The sequence below is a fragment of the Adelges cooleyi genome, unplaced genomic scaffold (assembly GCF_023614345.1).
Source record: "Adelges cooleyi isolate 19-005CV unplaced genomic scaffold, UGA_ACOO_1.1 ACOO_flye_CR_arks_rails_tigmint_CR_PRNA_247, whole genome shotgun sequence".
NCBI classification, from domain to species: domain Eukaryota; kingdom Metazoa; phylum Arthropoda; class Insecta; order Hemiptera; family Adelgidae; genus Adelges; species Adelges cooleyi.
Genome location: NW_026095912.1, coordinates 12,817,731 through 12,839,360, shown reverse-complemented (window position 1 = coordinate 12,839,360; position 21,630 = coordinate 12,817,731). Strand labels below are relative to the sequence as shown.

General features: G+C 31.3%; 1 protein-coding gene across 3 annotated transcripts; it reads left to right on the top strand.

Moving 5' to 3' along the window:
- The first annotated feature begins 108 nt into the window (after positions 1-108).
- Positions 109-21,380, top strand: LOC126836821 (putative fatty acyl-CoA reductase CG5065). 3 transcript variants are annotated; one of them, XM_050570475.1, is made up of 9 exons: positions 109-447; positions 8,244-8,462; positions 10,978-11,226; positions 11,544-11,689; positions 13,933-14,042; positions 15,212-15,404; positions 16,615-16,854; positions 18,295-18,552; positions 19,268-21,380. In XM_050570475.1, the coding sequence occupies exons 2-9, from the start codon at positions 8,262-8,264 to the stop codon at positions 19,425-19,427; spliced, it is 1,557 nt and encodes a 518-aa protein (XP_050426432.1). In that variant the 5' UTR covers positions 109-447; positions 8,244-8,261; the 3' UTR covers positions 19,428-21,380. The 3 variants fall into 3 exon arrangements, with proteins under 3 accessions (XP_050426432.1, XP_050426431.1, XP_050426433.1); XM_050570474.1 differs by lacking the exon at positions 109-447 and adding an exon at positions 7,994-8,165; XM_050570476.1 differs by lacking the exon at positions 109-447 and adding an exon at positions 7,997-8,128.
- Positions 21,381-21,630: the final 250 nt, after the last annotated feature.

Below are 21,630 nucleotides of genomic sequence, written 5' to 3'. Positions count from 1 at the left end.
GGTGGTGGTGGTGCTGCTGTTGGTGGGGGTAACGCCAAGAAACATAACAATAATATAATATAGCATTTAATAACGTTATATTATACATTTTAGTGTGTTTATGTGTTAATGACGAAATCGACGAGCATTGGTCTTCGTGCCGGGTTTCTTTGGGACATTGGCATTGCACTTATGCACTTGGGCTCGGCCACAAATTACAGCAATAAGTTTTTGATTTTTTCCTTATTCAAGTGGTTTAATTGGACGTTTTCTGACCGAAAACCGAATATCGTCTGACTGTGTTTTTTATTTTAAATTTGTTTTATTATTGCATTAAAAATTGATAAAACATGACGCGTTCGACGTCGGTTTCTTAGTCCGAGTTTTGGATTTTGTGGTTGTATTTTTATATTTCTTTTTTTTTTTTGGAAACGCGACCACCCCAAAAAACGATTGGCCTGAACTCAAGTAAGTCGATAAAAATTATTAATATTTTTTACTTGTTCGTATAACCCCGATGGTCATTTTCAATCAAACAGTAAACGTATGAATCTATTTTTGATCAGCTTCGAACCGTTTTTTCAAAGTTATTGAAAGAATATAATCCGAAGGGCATTACATTTTTTTATCTAATTATTTTCACACTGTTTTTGCCCTATTTAAAATAAAATATATTACAAAAAATATTAATTTTACCAGCCTAGTGGAAAAAGGATAATATATCTTAAGAGGACGCCACACTGGCCATTTTTAAGGAGTAAAGTATAGGCAATTTTTCGAAAAATCTTAATTCGGAGTTTGAACTATAATGTATACTTATTAATACAGTATTGATGATACTTTGTTGATTGCCATTTTTTTTGTCAGACTATCACAGTCATTTCCATAGGATAAAATACAATTTTGTTGCCATCAAAACTACTTTGCGCGGATTCATTTTTCTCAGGCTTCATATATAGTTAAGGAAAGAAATTCATACATATTATTTATGACAAAATTATCTGTGTTCCATCATCCGTATTTTTTCGATATACTTAATACAACCAACGCTATATCATTTTTAAAAAAGTAAAAAATGTCCTTTCTTAATTAATTAATTATTCATAAACTGGTTGAAATATTTTAAAAAGGGCGATGGTAGAACACAGACAATGTTGTTGTCTATATTAAGTAAAAATTTGGTTTCTTAGTTTTTATTATAGCTTTTGTAAAATTAATCCGCACAAGGCGGGTTTATTGAAGAAAATAACTGGTGTGACGTCCTCTTAATACCGAATGGTCGGAAAACTAAAAGAAACTGTTTATTTTCTATGTATAATTTATGTATACATTTTAGTGCATTTATAAAATAAATATAGGAATTTCTGCTATAGTTTTTGTAAATGAAATTTCAATGGAATTTTATGCTTCTTCCTTCTTACACTATAACAAATAATGGCACACTAAGACGATTGACATTGCTTCCATAGTTATAGCAATATTTTAAGGTAATCGTTTTTGATTGACTTGTTCGATTTTGAATAGCATTAAAGTGTAGTAAATTTTTGGCCAAATTCTATGGCAAAACAAAATAATTGTTATCTCTCTCTTTCTCTAAAAGTTATTGTTAAAAACTGTTCCATACGGGCTATACATTATTTCTAGATTCAGATGATGTTTAAATCAGAGGCAGAGGCAGTGAGAGGTGTTATGAAGATAAATGTAGAGGGAAAAAGAGGAAGACCAAAGAAAAGATGGGTGGACGGAATACAGAGTGATATGATGGTAGCGGCGGTTATTGAACGATATGTAGAAGACCGAGCTCTGTAGAGGTGTAGGACTAGGGTGGCCGACCCCATGTAGTTGGGAGTGTAAGGCGAAGAAATGAAGAAGAAGAAGAAGATGATGTTTATTAAGTTTTTAAAATACTAAACAATATTTAATTAGGTATTTAGAATATGATGATGACACTCGAAGAAGGAAAAGACAGACAGTACATTATTCTGTATATGTGCACGATCGACAATATTTATTTACATTTTACACATTTTTCTCTATTTTTAATATTTTAATTCTAAAAATATTTTAATTGTTATACCTACCTATTTTGCGGTACCCCCTTCCCCGCAAAATACAACCGAAGATACTAAAAAATAAAATAAATTATAATTTATAACAATGTTAAGTCACATTCTGACGGAACGACGTATAACAGGAATGGTAAAATCAAATATATAGTTGTAAAATGGTAACTTTTTTAATACTGGGCCAATTCCTTCGAGTAGCAACTCTACAAATCACAAATTTCATCTGGTTGGTACTTGGCCGGGGGGGGGGGGGGATAAAAGTTGAAAAAAGTTACTTCTTCACAGTTATAATTTGGAAAAACGTATATTACTTATTAGTATTAAAGTTTCAACTTTTACTTGCTTTAATTTCCAGAAAAAGGGTCGGGGATCGAGTTGAAATTCATAAGAAATATTTAATTGGTATGCCCCTTTACGTCAATAGTCTCAAATTTAAATTATACCTACCTCCAACCCCCCCACCACCCAGGGGATACATGTTTTTTTTTGTTACTTGGGTTTTTTAACCATAATTTTAGTTAAATCTTGAAATAAAAATCAGCGAACCGTGCCAATATGTATTAGGACTGTTCCTAGTAAGTTTTCAATAATATAGTAAAAGTTTTAGATTTTAATTTTTTTTTTCACTCAAGTTTCACTTAATATGTTGCGACTTATGCCAAAGTAAATTTTCGACCAAACATAATCTATATAACTTATAATCTATATTACAGTATACAGTATGTATTTATGCTAACATTATAATTAAAAGTAATGTAATAATTACAGTGTCGTTTATCATTGTTGGCCTATTCAAACATGTTTTACTGGCATATTTTATAAATTAAGCTCAGTATCTTGTTTTGTACCTCTGAAATCCAACTTTGTGCCATTAAAATACTTAAATTTAGCATATTATGACAAAGCCAAAAAGAAAGATTTATTAATAAGAAATCGTATTCGCTTTGACACCTTTGATTTTGTGTACCTCTTTTTTTTTGTATTCAAGAAAACGAATTAATCTATGTTTTTTCCTCAATACAACAAACATAATTATAGTGACACCGGACTTATTCAGGGCTTTATGTAACACTTTTAAACAATTTTTTAAAAGAATAAGAGAGAAGCGATATATGACATTAATAATTGATCTAGAAGGCGTGTTCTATATGAAAATATGAATTAAATGGATAAAAAACTGTTCATTTTTGTATTACATTATTTGAAAAAAAAAATTTCTATTCCGAAAATTTAATAAAAACATGTATTTTTATAGAAATATTTTATATTTAGGAATGAGAAAATTATGTAAAAGGTTTTTGAAGAACTATAAACAAATTGAAAAATATGCTTATATATTTGCATTGTAACAAAATTAGCTCAAAATATATAAAACCCGGCCTTTTCAAATTAACAGAAAAAAGGGGATTTGGATGCGGTCTGTTTATTTGATGGTTTAGACCAAAAATTCGACTACTTAGGATGGTCCGATTAAAATTCTATAAAAAGATTCGAGTTCTTTGGCTACTTAACATGTTATGTGGGAAGCCGATTTTTTACTTTTTAGTTTTTTATGTAAAAAATTGTGTTTTATTATTGAAAAAATTGCAAATTTAATTTATTTTATTATAAGAAACTGACATTTTTAAATGAAAATCTTCTTCCTACATAACATAGTATAGTAGTCAAAAAACTCGGATCTCTTTACAGAATTGAATTTGTAGGACGGTACAATGTGTAGTAGGAATTTTGTCTGGCTTTTCGGTACCAAAATGGCATAAAACATGATTTAAATTAAAAATAATACCTTGAAGCTTATACAAATTAACCGGTCAACTAATTGGCATAGTCGAAATGTATTAAAACCGACTTTTTCTTTAATATTGCCTTTACAAAGCTCCTTAAAAACAGACCGCGTGCAATCCTCTTAAAAGGATAAATCTATATTTTTTTAAATCGTTTTGGCAGACTTTGGAAAGTGACTCCTAGTTTTAGTTTTTCTTTGTATGCAGTTTTGCCGTTTTCCGTTTCCATATACATTTGATATAAATAAGTTATAATTTTTAGGTCCACTCGTGACTAGACTCGATTATTAAAATATATTCTTTTATTTAATTTATGTAAATGCAGTTGATAATTGCATATAAGTACGGTGAAATTATGTATTCGCATGTTTGGAAATTTTTGTTTCAATGGCAACTAGGTCGCCATTCATAAAAAAAACTGACTTACTCATCATATTGTATGTAGATATGTAGGTACGCATTATTAGGCTCGTGTATGTGTGTTTTCCTTAAGTACATCGTTCGGATCACAACACACAGACAATTAAGGTTTATGGTAAATAAGTATTTTGTCAAGGTTTGTTTGTGGCGGGTACACAATAATCAGTGAGAGTCACTTGGATTGCAAGTTGCAACCAATATTAATGAGTATAATGACTAATAACTTATTGACAACGGCGTTTAGGCGATTCCCAGACGGTAATGTATTCTTGACAACAGTAGTTTTAATAGCTACACACATGTTATGTAACACAAATTGGCGAAATTAAATTTTTTATTTTAATTCTTAAGAGTAGCTGTTTAAATTTGCACTTAACTACTCTAGAAAAACAACTTCTTGCCCTACTTTTCAAAACTCAGGCATGTACCTACCGATTATATGGGTCATCTGACTTGTTTCAAAATTCTAATGAAAATTAGTTTTTGTTAGCCTTTTCCAGCAATTTTCCCAACGGGACAAATATACAATATAGTTTGAGCAACATAAATTTGAATGGAGCACTTATTCCCATCCTGTGGACGCATCCCTGTTAGTTTGACTACCCACAAAGTTATCGATTATATTGTATTTAAAATAAGTGTATTATACTAACTTATTATACTGTTTTATTTGCGTCGAACAAACATTTGTTTGTGTACATACTTGTTGAACTTCTTTAGCAGAGTACTAGGACGGGGAGAAAGATGCAATAAAATGTATAATACAATATAGAAGTATTTTGTTTTGTTTTAAAAATTAATTTTAATATGTTTTTGTTCTGTATAAAATGCTGGATTTCGCCCAAAAAAAAAAAAATTGATTCTACTTGAATCTTTTATGTAAACTATAAGAGCAAAAAAAAAACTATACAACTGACGGATGTTCTTATATGTCCTTCTTGCGAATCTTTATGATGTCAAAAAATGTTTTCCAAAGCGGTGGGTATAGCTGTACCTACAATGCACTCTTTCTGCCAACGCTTTTAAAAAGTTAGAAAGTATTCATTATTACTGAGAACATGTTTTGGAAAAATATAATATATTTTACATATTATCAATGTATATATGTATATTAAATGTAATTTTTATGGCGCTGTAATAGGTACCTAATTGTTTCAACCACCATTAAATTTTACAACTATATTAAAATCTACAAGTTTTTTTTTACTTTGTTTTTTTTTTTGCACTTTACTTATTTTAACTACACCCTATAAGTGTGCAGTGCCAATTTTAAAGTTTCTACAAAATGATAGGAGATCGGCGTTTGGTCAATATCGAATATTATTACTATTATTCGTTTGGAGAAATGTATAACGAATAAGTATACGAATAACAAATAGTGATACAGAAGTATAGAGATATTAAGTATAAGTTATTAGTAGAAGTAGGACTTCAATTCTAGATTTACAAAAAAAACAGTCAAACAACTTTTTTTTATAAAAACCGACAATGAACGAAAAAATTTAAAAAAAAAATCGAAAAGTTTGAGCTTTATAGATTTGTATCAATATTTTTTTAATTTTAATACATTTAGATACATCACATCTACATGTTATATTTAAAATGAGTATTGAAACGAATTGTATAAGACAAGAATAAGGGTTATTCTGAAAATTCAAATTTTTGTGATTCGACCCCTAATTTTATGGTGAGCTTGTTGTATTGTAGCAAACTGTAAAATTTACATAAGCCTAATAATTTGTCACCTACTGATAAATGATCAATTTTGACATTTACTTATTTTACAGCAAAATTAGAAGACACGATTAAACGACCCCCTCACTTCTAGGTCGATTGCAAAGTGTTACATAAATAATGATGTTAGGAATTTAGGCAATGGAAACTAATAAAGTTTTGCCTTTGCGATTGAGCCAGATAAATAAAAACATAAAATAAAACGTTGGTGTGGAAACTTTAAACGGTCCTTTTATTGTCGAAACGTTTCCGTTTCATTTGCTTTCCAATTCCAAATACTTGACAATCCCACTATAGCTAAGTCCTATGCCGGTAATAGGACCCGGAAACCACTTTAAAACGTCGGCGATACCACCGGTAGGGCTTCGTTTAAAAGTTAAACCGTTCCTTTATAGTATCATATTAGGTATATAGATAGGTGGCACTTAATCGAATCACAAACTGAAAGAAATCGATCCGGGTAACGTTAAAAGCTATTACTATATGTATAGTAGGACCATACACGCTAAGAGGATAAACGGCGATAACCGTTGACCGGATATATTTTCATTCTGTTTTTATTTGCTAAAAAGTGTATTAACTATTATATTATATTTGTTTTTGGCATACAAATATTTTTGAAATTTGTCAAATTATTAATTAATAGAGCATTAAACAAAAATGTGTTCACGGTAAATTAAAATGTCCTACCACTGAGAAAGTAGGAAAAAAATCCTCAGCTTGTATTAGTAATTTTCATTTTCTTTTTCATGTGTACAGGGTGATTCATAAAGGTTAAGAAACTTTTTTTTAATTTAATTTTGTAGGTATTATTTTTGAAAATATTTTTGTTTATGTTATTTTAAAACATTAAAAAAAATTCAAATATTTACTTTTTTTTGTAAAAATGTCTAGAGCTATATCAATTTTTGAAACTTAAATGATAATATAAGTATGTAACTTTTTAAATTAAGAATAATTTGCTGAAAATGTTGACTGGCCAATACCCGATTTTGGATAGTTATATTCATAAAGTAATTAAAGTTTAAAATTTAAGATGAAAAGGGTTGATTGAACTATTATTTTATCTGCGCTAATTAATCCACCGTACTCTCCTCTTGTCCTAAATTTGCAGCTTTAATAATAGTAATTATCCAAAAGCTGTTTTTAACCGGTCAACATTTTCTGCACATTATTCTTATTTTAAACTGTTAAAAAAATACATACATTACTTTTTAAGTTATGTTGATAAAGCTGTGGGAAAAAAATAAAAAAATACAAATTTGAATATTGCAAAATGACTAAAGTGTGTCGAAAAACAAAAACTATGTGTTGGAAATTATGTCAAGAGGAAATTAGTGCCTTGTCCTTAACGAATTACCCTGTATTGAAATTAATAAACAATAAAATGTCAGGTCAAGTATTAACATTTCGACACTTCCGTAACTGATTTCGACCCCCTCCCCATTGGCAGAGATCAGGGTAGAGGGTGGGGGTCTACTAAAAAACTTAAAATTAGTACTTTTCAAAACGCCAACATTTATTTTTTAGGAGAGCCCAAGCCAATGCCCGTCCCCTTTCCAAACGGGGTTGCCGTTTTGAAAAATCCATTTTCGAATTTCACATCTCTGTGCGGTTTACGGGCTGACCCGCAAAGCCCGGTGGGGAAGAGGGGCAAAAAACGGGGGGAGGTGGATCAGAGGAGGGTCTAGGGAGGATCTACCGTAATGCGACGCGTTTTTTTTTTTTGTTGCGAATAAGTGTTTAGACGATATTACCCTTTGCCCCTGTTCCTATATCCTGCGGTATCAACCCGTATAATATTATTGTTTTTCACCGGTGCGGCTCCGCGGGGGAGGTGCGGACAGTGCGGCCGGGTCGAGCGAGCCACGACGGCGCTGCTAGCCGGCACAGACATGCGCGGCAAAGTTCATCGACGCGACCGCCTCGTACCGGCACACCGACATCATTGCGTATCGTCGTTGCCCGTGCGTTCCCCGCGCAAACCCTGGACGAGATGGCGGTGGGAACGCGCGGTCGGCTCCGGCGGTCCCTTTTATCGAATCGCCCGGAACGGCCGTGCAAATACCGCGCGGTCTCCGCCGGCTGAGCACACCCGGCGAACATCACGGGGTTCGAGTTGAATAGAACCCGCAAGGGTGACATGTAGGATTTTACAGTGTTATCATAGTGTCCCACGGTCGTATGTACCACCGCCGTTTGGCTATTTCATTTAAAATATATATTGTATGTAATGAATAATTGATAACAATCGAATTAGGTGCTCAGCGACGCAGACATGGCCAGCACTTCCAGTCCCATAGCGGATTTTTTCCGCGGCCGTCACGTACTCATCACCGGCGCCACAGGGTTTATGGGCAAAGTGCTCGTGGAAAAACTACTGCGGTCTTGCCCGAACGTCGCTTGTATATACTTGCTCATCAGGCCCAAGCAAGGCCACGACGTCCGGTCCAGGCTGGACCAGCTGCTCAACGCGGTGGTAAGTATTGTTATCAAATTACTAAATTAATTAAACTTGAAAAATTATCAAAACTTGAGCGGGGTATTGCATTTACACAATTTGCGGATACTCCCACCTGAGTAGCTTGACTTGTCAAGTTATCAGTTATTTCAACTGCTTTTTTTTAAGCGCGTACATCCCTGCGATTATCCCTAAAAATTGTATACAGGGTGATTCATTAAGGGGCTTCACACGACTGCGATTAAATTAGACCCTTGGTAAATAGACCCATGACGTATTCATCAATCCAAGTTCCCATTTTATCAGAATTAAATTTTGAAGAAAGTTTTGAATTCCTCGCCATCTCTTCTGTGGTTTGACGGATCGGCTGTTATTATTTTCCAATATTTTAGAATAGTTTAAATTTGGCAATGTTCGAATTTGTATTCTTTTCCAGAGCTCTATCAACATTTAAAACTTATAGAGTAGCGTATATATTTAATAAACTTTTTAAACCAAGAATAGTTTGCTGAAAATAATCTGTCTGGTCGATAATCGGTTTTGAATAATTACTTAATTACATTTTAATAAGTTATTTAAGTATTAAAGTATTATTTAAGTAATAAAAAATTGAAACAAAAATACAGTACAAAGAAAATTCGTTTAAAAACACAATGAACAAAAATATCAGTTAAAATTTGAAAAATCTGATCTTTTTAGAACTTTAATAACTTTTTCATCAAATATTTCAATACATATAGGTAATAGACAAGTTATCTACAGAATATCTAAAATAATTAAACTTATATAATATTATGACTAGAATAACGGTTATTGTGACAATTCGAATTTGTCTGGCCCCGTCTCTAGTTTTTGAACAAGTTTGTTATATTTCAGTGAATTTTACATAATATTGAAGAAAATACTTTCCGTTATTGCATTACTGCCTATATCTTTAAGATATCAGTAAAACAAAATTACTTTATTTTTTTTTAGGAATTTTATATTTGTACTTAAGACTCTCTAATGTTTGAGCCAAGAAAAAAATTGTACCGTTAAAATAAAAGATATCGGTTATACAATTTACAACAGTTGAACGTCAATACTAATTTTAGATTAGGACTTTGCAAAAAGAGAATCCAAAATCTAAATATCAATATAATATGACACAAAAGTTTTCCAAAGAACATTTCAATTAATTCTGAACGTGAGACAGAAAAATAAATTATTGCACTTAAAATAAGAAAATAAAAATTGAAAATGATTTATAAACACTTTTCATTACAATCATTATTTTAATTATAAAAACTTAAATTTTTTTAACGAATTTTGTTACTTCAAAAGTTTAGTGACTAAATCTGACTTCGACTACGTTTTTAACATTAAAAAATACTTTTAAAGAGACAATGTAAATTGGAAAAATCCCTTGTTATTACAGTAACGTATATATTTCATAAACTTTTTTTAAAATAAGAATAATTTGCTGAAAATATTGACTGGTGGAAAATCGGTTTTGAATAACTACTTTTAAAGCTATTTGAGTTTAAAATTTAGCACGGGAGATAAAGTAAGGTAGAGTGATGCGCGCAGATCAAAACTTAATCCTTCCTCCCGTCCTCATTTTTTATTTCAACTTTTTGTAAAACTAGTAAGTAAAAACTATTGAAATAAAATTATTAAAAAAAAAAATCGAGCATTTGTTTTACATCAACTTTTAATAATAATAATAGAAATATGCCAATGTTTTTCTACAAACCAGATTAATTAGAACTAAAATATAGTTTTATTCACTAATAATAATTTTGTACAGCTTATTTTAAATTATTTTTTTTTGTTGAAAGTCTACTTACAATGAAAAACATAGTTAAAGTAACCGAAAGAGATATTTTTTTTAAGGAGCAATCCTCGACATAAATTAATCTGGTAGGCACTTAAGTATGGTAAATAACTGTTGGCTTTTATGTGTCTCATTATTTTTTTTTTCTGCGAGTTCAATTAATCTAGTGAGCACTCAAGTATGGTAAATAAAAATCGGCCTTTTTATTTCCATAAAAGAGATATTAACTTGTACAAAGAAATTCTAAATCGGTTTAGTAGATGTCTCGTGAACAATGGCTTTGCGTTTCAGTCTTTCTTTTGTACGACATTTTATCCCTAAACTTTTGATATTTCAAACGCTATATGATTTATGTCTTCGCGTTTATTGTCGACTTCGTAGTATTTGAAATATGAATGTTCAACTCGGCTCCAAGAATTGTTTAGTTGGAAACAACTAAAGTTATGCGAACAAAGTATAAGTTCGCCCATTAAATCACACTAACACTTCATCATCGGTTTACTTCTATCTCTAAATTCTCAACACTAATTTGATATCTTGTATATTATGCGTTTTACACTATCACTTCCCTCCCTTGCTTAGCACGCCTAATGTGTTCATATTGAATATGACGAAGGCCCTCCCCCCCCCCTCGTAGGGTTGACCCGTATTACTACCCTTAGGCGGATCCATGGCCGGTATTGGATCAAATCGTAAAACTCAAAATTAACGTTTCAGATATTCGACTGGATCAAGAAAAATCAACCTGATTCGCTGAAGAAACTGGTGCCAATCAACGGAGACGTGACGCAGAGCGAGTTGGGCATCAGCACATTAGACCAGAAAACGTTAACCGACAACGTGTCTATAGTCTTTCATTCTGCAGCCACCGTCAAGTTCGACGAGGCGCTCAAGTTGTCGGTGGCCATGAACTTGTTGGGCACTAAGAGGCTGGTGCAGTTGTGCTTCAAAATGACCAAACTAGAGGTAAGCACAGAACTCAATTGAAAAATGCCCTGACCAGCAGCTGGGAGGCAGCAATTTTGTGTACCAATTTCATGGAAAGTAAAAACGCTATTTTGTTTGACCTTTAAAAACATATAATTAATAGTATTTCACAAAAGAACACTGAATCCAATCAATTTAAATCAATAAGCCAATTTGTAAACCGAACTATAGTGGAAATCGCTGGCTTGAATCTAATATAAATTTCTTTGAAACCCCAGTTGTCGGATTATGATTTTTATTTGAAAAGTTACACGTCATACAAATACACCATAAATGTACTAGAATAATAATTGCAGGCATTCGTGCACGTCTCCACGGCCTATTGCAATTGCAACCGTCAAGACGTCGAAGAACACTGTTATCCGATACCTGCAGACCCGGAAAAGATCATTCAATGTGTCGACTGCTTGGACGAAAATCTATTGGAATCGATAACGCCACAGTGAGTAGATATCATATATATACACATAGACTATATCTTACTTTTTCTGAAAAAAACTATTTTTCATTAGCTGTTAAAAGTAGAAATTGTTTATTTTGCTGTCTGGGTCTAAGAGCGCTTTGGGGTGACGAATGAATGGTTGACCATCAAAAGAATGAAATCACCCTTCTTCAAATACATTTGTATCAGATGAGCTATTGAAAAACGTTGTTTGCATAAAAATCCCTTTCCGTATTTACATGAAATATGTATATCTGAAACGAATATGATAATATTTCATCTTGGATATTTTATTTATGTCGGAAAAGAGTGTGAGCAAATACGTTGGATTAAGCTGAATGTCTTTTTTATTTATTTTTGAGTGCAAATGATTTTCATTTTTCAATGTGAAACCGAGAAGAAATAGCAAAAATGATTTATTAGGGCGGTTTTTTCGGAAAATGTGTGGGTATATTTTTATAAAAATGTTGATACAAAAAAAATAAACTATAAAACGCGTTCCAGAGTTATAATTATAACAAAAATGTAATAATTTGTCGTTAATTTTTTTTAATTTATCTTTAGTTTTTTTTAAATGTTTTTACACACAGCCAAATGTCAACAAATAATTTGGCGGAAAAACTTATCTATTTTATTTACAAGTATTTTGTAATTAGTATACTTGTTCAGTCGTATATTCTGTAGATTGTACTTCAATTTTGTGTTATTAAAGTATTTTCTATTTCATAAAGGTGGCTAATTCAAGTATTGTTATTTCATTAACGTAGTAGTGTCATCTATTTATTATCTTTTTAACTAAAATATGTAGTCAATACAATTTTGTTTTTGACGTTAAATATTTGAGATGTAACGGCCAACTAGTACTTTGGGACACCCTGTTCACATTTTATAGCTTCGATGCGGAGCTGAGAAAGTATTGGATTTTTTTTTATTAAATACAGAAGCAGATAATTTTTGTTTTTTCAGCTAGTCATCAATCTAAATTTCCAAAACTATATAAATATCCAAAATTATATTACCTACAATATAAAAAAATATTTAACAAAAATGGTAGGTTTTATATTGACAATGAAATAATTGTGTTGTGATTTACGTGGATCCGCGGTAAGGTTTCTGAATGAAATGTGAAAACCAATATTAACGCGATTGTTTATTGTTTGATGAATCACGTTGTATATAATGTTTTTAATGTACAAAATAATTTCATTCGAAAAAATGCTAAACCCGTCAAATAATAAATATGTTGACCTAAATATTTGCGAACGGTTTAACGCATGAAGCAGTTTTATACTGGTCGATTACCTACAGTATATTTTTAATTTAAGTATACAACATAGTAGGTATAGTATATTAATTCTTATAAAATAAAATTAACGGACACGAGTTAAAACGCATAATGCTTTTCCATTTAAATTCAAAAAATGTATAGTAAATACTTAGGGCATTGGAAAAATCCGAAGAAAAAAAAGATAGGCATTATTTGAAAGACTTTAAAAAAATTAAATGCTCATAAACTAATGTCAACAAAAAAATGAATACTATAAAAAATCAATAAAATTAACTTATTTGGAATTTTTAATATTATAGAAATCCTGAATGTGTGGAATTTTTTAGAGGCGTTTATCATTCAGAAAGAGAATAATACCCTTTTCCTATCTTTAAACCTTTTAAAATAGCTTCCTAAAACATTTTTGATTGATTGGCGTGTTTTCGGAAAGAAAAATCCAACCGTTTGTAACGTTTGTAGTAAAATGTCACAATAGCAAAGTTGAGTCAACGAAGTACTAGTTTATTATATTGGAAAGTGACTCAATCACTGGTAAGCACTTCAAACTTGATGAGAAACTATAGTGTTGTCTTTGTATTTTTGGATAACCGTGTGATTTGATTATGAATTATAGATTCTATAAAATTATAGTTTATATAATATAGTTGATGAGTTTAAAATAAACGTAAGTCTTAAGTCTTTATTATGTTTATCTGAATTTGATTAAAAATTAAATACATAAAAAAAAAGTTAAAAACATTTTAATCTTTAATTTTTTTGACATTTTTATAATTAATCATTTTATATAGTACTAACACATATAAAAAATAGTCGAGCCATCGGACTGGTTGGTTTTGGTATGGACGTGGTTGGAATAATACTTTTGATTACCAATATTTTAGGGCTTTTTTAAGTAAAACGAAAAAAAATCTATGTTCTTTTAAATGTTGTTTTTATCACTGCCTCCTGTTTTCAGAATCATTCAAGGATGGCCGAACACGTATACATTCACCAAAGCATTGGCGGAAAAAATGCTTTTACAACAAGGCGACGGTTTGCCTATAGTGATTGTCAGGCCTTCGATAGGTGAGTCGAATTACACACATTCACAAAAGAACATAATATCTTATTATCGTTTGTTTTATTGTTGATATTATTTATTGTGCTTATGTAGTAGAAAACAGCTAATTTTTAAGCAAGACTAAGTGTATATTGAAAACATTAAACAACAACATTGGGTCTTATGACGGTTGTGTTTGTGTGGTCTATATGGTTTCGAAATATCTTAGAAAAAGTCACCGTTTATTTAATAATCAAGTTTTGTTGTAGCTTCGACACGGTGCTGCCGAGAAGGTATTGGCTTTACGATTTGTTTTCAAAAGTTAATACAAACTTGAAAGACGCAACAGTAAAAAAAAAATAGTCTAAAACACCATACTTCCTGACTTCCTACATAGGCCATAATAGTCACATTACAATATTTTTATAATCAAATTTAAAATGACTATGTTCACACAAAATGAAATGAAATATTATCTTTTTTAGACATTTTAACAAAGTTGAAAAAAAAATTGTTTTCATTTCTTTTGTGTAAGCATAGTCAATGTGTTAAGCATAATTTTGGCAAATAAATTATTCTTGTAGCTCGGCTATAGCCATAATGAAAATCAAACAATATCTTTGAATAGTACTATGCATTTATTAGTGTTTACCATGTATACCGAGGAAGGATGTGTTTGAGGAATCAAGGAAATCAACCGTCTCGTTTTCGATGAACCCAGAGTGACCTAGGACTCAAATAAAATCTACTTCTTTGCCAGAACAGGAAGTACGAGGCATGAGAGATCTAATATTGAGAATGAGAGGGAGGTTGTGCAGAATTAAAGGGATTATGGAAGAGAGAGCAAGAAGACAGGCTAGGGTATAGGAGTAAATCAGTAAATTATCATAATTAGAGGAGAATATAAAAAGAAAGGCACGGATGATGACTGTGGTAAAAAAGTAAGACAAATTATGGAGATTTGTAGAAAAAGATACGCTTTGGTCTGGGATGTAGTAAGCTCAACCGGAATCAGGAGTGGTAGTTGAACAATCTGCAAAAATCAAGCATGACCTTGGTAAGAATGAGAAAATAGATAAGGAAAATTAAGAACATCGTTGTAAAAACCATACCTTCTGATCTCTGCATCGAAGCTAAAAAAAAAAATGGTCATTATAAAATAAACTGAAGGTGTTGTTTTTTGTATTTTTTTTAGTAACCGCATCCTGGAAAGAACCAATCGCGGGCTGGGTGGACAATCTCAACGGGCCGACGGGTCTGCTGGCAGGAGCCGGAAAAGGTGTGTTGAGGACGTTGCTGTGTCATAAGAACTTGGTCGCCGATCTTGTGCCTGTAGATATATGTATCAATCTACTTATATCCGCCGCCTGGTACACGGCCATAAACAGGTACCCGACATGATAGTGGCATTGAGTTTAATAAAAACGGTCCCTCTAATTTTTAATGTCTGTCAAGTTAGGAAATTCAAACAGTTTCTCCCATCTACTTAACTTTTGTTGTAATTTTTTTTTAACCAAACAAGATTAATTTTATGACTTATTTTTATAACAGCTATCAGATGCCTCACTAATAATTTGAAAATGACTTATAGAGCACTTAAAAAACTTGTAATTTTTTATCCACAATTTTATATTTACCTCGTTTTTAGTCGACGGTTGTAGCAATTTATCGTTATAATGACCGTTTTGGCCAATTTAGCTTAAAAATGAAGTATAGTCAACAATACAACGATTATAGGCTAAGCTAGGTTTAAATGTCAAGCCAAATTGGCTACAAGGAAAACAAAGACAACTCGGTGGTGAGAAGCCATGCTTTAAAACTTAAATATTATAGGATTATAATTTGTATATGTTTTGTAGACTTATTTTTTGTGAACCACGTCTTATACTAAGGAATGGTTTCTGTCACACCTGCTGGTTTTTAATAATAATTTACTAACCGTTTATTGCAAGATAACACATTGGAAAATTATTATTCAACTATTGCAGTTTCTTTTGTAATATATCCTGTTTAAAAGTTGATGATCAATTATCAAAACAAACGCAGATAGAAAATTCAACTTTTAAAAAGTTAAATGGAAATGTATGTATTTTAAATTAATAATAACCTTCCATTCTAAATTTTAAACTTTTAAAGCAATTATCTAAAACTGGTTAACAACCCATACAATTTTTCAGCAAATTATTCAAAAATTCGAAAATTTAATTTAAGACATACGTTACTATTTAAGTTTCAAAAATTGATAGAGTTCTAAATCTAAATATTGTCATGTATTGTAAAATAACATAAACTAAGGTGTTTCCAGAAAGAATAACTACGAAATCGCAATTATTTTAAGAGAAAATAAATTAGAGTTAAGTCTTAACTCTTACGTTAGATTTATCACCCTAGACCCGCCTGTTAAATAAGTGAATTTTTAAAATTTTTCTTCTTCCGAGTTCCACGTTGAAGCTAAAACCCATCTTATCGTAATTTGTTGGGCACTATTTCATCGGTATTATATTACAACCAGTAAACAATGTTGAACAATTAGGTCTAAAGCCGCGGATCCAAACCGTTCACAACCCAAACCCTATTACAACATGCTTGTGTTTCTAGGCCTATGAGCGTGAAGATCTACCACTGCACTTCGGGCACGACCAATCCTATTTATTGGAGAGACATCGAGAGGCTGGGACACGAGTTCATCTTACGGCATCCTTTCAGCGACATCTTATGGTACCCTGGCGGCAGTTTCAAAAGCAGCAGATTGGTCAATTCGGTTTGTGTGACCGTTTTCCAAATGTTACCGGCTTACGCTATCGACACTTTGGCCAGACTGTCAGGAAAACCAGTCAGGTACACAGAAGCGAAAAACTACAGAATTAAAAATTAAAAAACTTGTAATTTTCTCCGCTCAACGGATATATCATATCTCTTATCACTTATCTTTTATCACTATGATTTTCTAATCTAGTGAATTCATTCCTCAAGTCAGATAGGGTTTACCGGTTTCCTCGATATTGATCGTTGTCGATAGTTGTATAGTTACAACCCTCCCAATCCAAATCTAACTTAACTTTACCCTATATATTCCAAATCTAACCTAAAATAAACTAAATCTGGTTTTTTAATTATGTGACGGTTGTCGGAAAATTTATCATCGCAAAAGCATATATTTTAGCATTATTTATGTTAAAAAATACCCATATAATACTTGAGAAACATTATTTTTATTTCGTTTCTACTCCAAAACCACACAAAAGTCTAAAATCCTTATTTGATGGTTTTTACTTATAAATGTAAAGGCGTAATGTCATCTTAACGTAACTGTAGTCAACAATCTATTAAATGTATAATGAACATTATTTTCCTGCTGACTGTTTATTCACTTACACATAGCAATTTAGAAATGTATTACGTTCTAAGTGTAATTTTCGCCTATTTTTTTGGGGGGGGGGTTTACCTTAATTAAAAAAAGTATGACTACAGATTTATAAGAAAATCGAATGTCCTATAGCTCTGTGCAAGATCTTTCTATCTACCACTCAACACGTTTTCATGATCATTGTAATTGTTAAGAGGGCGTCGCACCGGTGATTTTCAGTGATAAAAACATGTTTAAGCAGACTGAAAAAAAACTCGCTTAATTTTGGTTTTAGAGTAAAAGCACCCATTATAAAATTAAAAAAGAACAATATTCCAGAAGACGGGCAAAAAAATCATTTTTTAAAAAGTTACAGTCATTTAAAAATTTTAAAATAGTCGTTATTTCTAAACTATGTATTAAGCGTTATACTTGGAATAATAAAAAAACGCACCGTCTTGCCCTCCGGAATATTGTTTTCTTTTAATTTTATAATGGGTGCTTTTACTCTAAAATTAAAACTAAGCGAGTTATTTTCAGTCTGCTTAAACATATAGAAATGAAAAAAACATTTTTAAATTGCTTTCAAGGATGCTGTAATAGTCCAAAAAATAAATTAACTACCAAAATAGAGTCCTAGTTATTGAACTAATAATTACACATCACAGTTTAACCTTTAAATTAAGATTTTGTAAAAACTTGCCTACACTTTACTCCTTAAAAATGGGCGGTGCGACGCCCTCTTAAGGCTTAACTCAAATGAAAATAACATGTTAAACTTTAAAATTTTATTTATATTACATAGAACCAATGCTCGAAACCTAACCTAACCGTTAGAGTGCAATGGCGAAAAAACAAGCACAAGTTTTTTCTTAGACCACCCTAATATACATGTATATTTTAAATGTAAAGTCATTGATTGATTTCTGCAGGTTAGTTCGAATCCATCAACGTTTACAGAAGGCCGTCTCTTGTTTGGAGTTCTTTACGACACACGAGTGGAACTTCAAAAATTCAAATGTACAACGACTGTTCGCCGAGCTCGACCCCAACGACCGGAAGACGTTTTACTTTGACGTGTCCAAACTAGAATGGCGGAACTATGTCGAAACGTACTTACTAGGGACCAGACGGTTTGTGCTCAAAGACGACCCGAGTACCGTGCCCAACGCCAGGATCCAGCTGAAAAGGTAATTCAGATTAATAGCCCAAAATACTTACCTACAATGATTGTACACCGGAAGCAGTGACGGGTCTAATTGGGGGGAGGGGGAGGGGGAGGGGATGTTAATGGTTTATCAACTACAGTTATTTGGATCCGATGAGAATGCCCTCAATTTTCAGATTAAAAAAGCAGATTGACCACTCCGAATGTGTAGTACATAATACAACAGGGTTATCCAAATTTCATATATTTTCAGTCAATTTTTGTCAATACAATGAGCTAAATAAAAGTGTTTATATTAAACTTAACGATATAAATTATAATACATTTTTAGTAAAAAATTATTACGCCGTAGGGGTGGTATTTGAATGAGTCTAAACTTGCTAATTTTGGCAAAATGTAAATAGAACTTTGAACGTTTTTTTTGAGAAATTTGTTTTGGTATAATTTATATGGAACTAAACGTACTAATTATTTAAGTATATTTGTATAGTTTAAAATAAGATAACTTGAAACAATTTTATTGAAAATTAAAAACAAAATTTTTTCCAAGTTATCCCTTGGGGGGTTCCAATTTGTGTATGAGTTTAAGTGCCACTAGTTTGCCAATAGATTTACCTGAATCTATTCTATTCTCCTCTCCGTCTATAATCATATATTAATTTATAACTAAGTACATTATACTAAAAGGTGTACATTATGAATATTGCTAACATTTCTTGTGGTTTTCTCTGTTACAGAATGTACTACTTGCACCGCATCACCCAGGTGGCGTTCGCTGTGCTAACTGTCAGGTATATATTGTTGGGCAACAGCTCGACTAAACGATTTTGGTTCTCGGCTCTGTATTTCCTAATCAATTTTATCGCGAACGTATCTTCCAAGCTGAAGTTCACGTGAGCGACAATATAGACCATTAGAGTAGGTAATGATTTTAGAAGAAAAAAAACACAGTAAATGTAATAGTAACATCTGTCACGATGCAACGTCCACAAAGTGCCTACATAATATGTTATATACACCCTATAAAAGTACTCGGCCAAGTCCGACGACAATGTGTACACCAAAACAATCAACGATACTGTAGTAGTTATAAGGTATAGGTACTTAATAACTTAGTGAGTAATTATTAGTATTATTATTACCGTAATTTTTAAGTAGGTGCCTATCAAAGTCTGTACTTCCACGACCACATGATATTTATTGTTATACCGACGGGTAAAATATTAGAGCTGGTGCGGAAAAACGGATAAAACATAATAATGTTATGACATAATCACCAAAATTAATCCTCCGTTGTTATTTTATTTTATATAAAATTATTGGATGGAAAAACCAAACTAATTATATATATATATATATATAGCTTTAAATGTGAGTTGTTTAATATGTATCTATTATCTATTACTTTACTCGTTATGCCAAGTCAAATCTATCGCAATTGTTGGCACTTTATATATTTTTAAATAAATAGTTATTTTATAATAAATAATAAATAGGTTGGTGTTTATACAATTTATAATAGTAACTTAGTAAACGGTTATGACGCTATGACTATATTATTATGTATTACTAATATGTGATATCGATTTTTTTATTTCGAGAAGACATCCGTATAGAATTAGGTAAGTTAGGTTAAGTTTAAGTACAACAACTCGATAGGAAACCGTACTTATACATGTATTTTAAAGTGGACGCCATATTATTATGCATGGTGACCAATGTTTATGTTCGACCTTATCAATTATCAATACTGGAGTACAGTTGATTACAGATTGGATTTTGCCGATAATTAATATTCGCTTACCTGGTTCAATTGTTCAAACATGGTTACGGTAACATTTTGTTATTACAATTTACAGCATTCCCTATCGTAATGGGCTGTTTATTTGTTTGTTTATGGTGAATGCATAAAAAAGAAAAAAATACAACCGTTAAGGCGGATATTATCCGGTTGTTGTATATAGGTAACTATTATTAAATAATATTAATTTAACAGCTTGTCGAAAATCGAATCGGTGGCGCACACTACAGCAAAGGTAATAAAATATAAAAGTGGTGTATTTCACTGAAACTTACACTTAAAAAAAAAAAAATTAAAAAACTACATATCTGGTGTTTAGTAGTGTTATTGTGTCGAACTTGATTTTATTTAGCAATTTCAGGGCAGGTAAGTTATTTTTTCCACCATTATTTTATACAGAAAACGAAGACAAATTATTTAAAAATAAAAACCATTATATTTCAATAGTTTTATTTTCAAAATATTTTTGTGTGATTCGGTCACAAAAAATTGATTAAAAAACGGTTTATGCACATTTATATGACCTTGCAACAAGGTTGACAAACAAAGACCTCCCCAAAAATAGTCAAAAGTAACTTTTCGTATAAGCTCGGTAATTATTTGGTATTTATCCAAAACGATGAGATTTAAAGGCTTTTTGTATATGTATATGTAAAAAACTTGATTAAAAAAAGTCAACAATAGTGTATGCCACCGAAATGGAACGTCGTCAATCCAAATACGAGTTACCATTATTACTATTATTGACCTATTCAATATCAATAATTATACATATAAATACATATTGTATACAATTCATTAGAACCCCTAAAGCAATGTAACGTATTGATAAATATAAATTATATATTTTAGTTTTAAGCGTCGTAACAAACGAAAATAGACTGTCCAAATATTTTGTTGTTGTTGAGATAGATAGTTTTTTCCCTTTTTGGAATCATATTATATACATTTTACATAATATACGTAGTATACTGTAAAGTTTAGTTAAATATTATTATTATTATTGTAATTATGACTATAATATTGCCAGTGTTAAATATTATATATATATTTTTTTTTTCTGTTGGAAATATTTCCGTACGATGTTTGTAAACTAATTATATATTAACTTGTTTAAAAAAAAATATACTACAATTTTATTTGTATAGGTGGCTTTCTCACTTTTCAAAAAAAAAATAGCTATACCCAAGTATACTACCCTGCTAAACATACATTTTATTGATAGTTAATTTTAAACTTTGCCAAATCCGAGAAAAGTATAATAATAACCGAAATATTTAAATACAAACCTAAAATGTT

Coding starts and splice junctions, on each gene's coding strand:
- LOC126836821 (XM_050570475.1), top strand. CDS start 8,262: ATGGCCAGCACTTCCAGTCCCATAGCGGATTTTTTCCGCGGCCGTCAC. Junction 11,227..11,543: donor TCAAAATGACCAAACTAGAG/GTAAGCACAGAA, acceptor TAATAATTGCAG/GCATTCGTGCACGTCTCCAC. Junction 15,405..16,614: donor TGGTACACGGCCATAAACAG/GTACCCGACATG, acceptor TTGTGTTTCTAG/GCCTATGAGCGTGAAGATCT.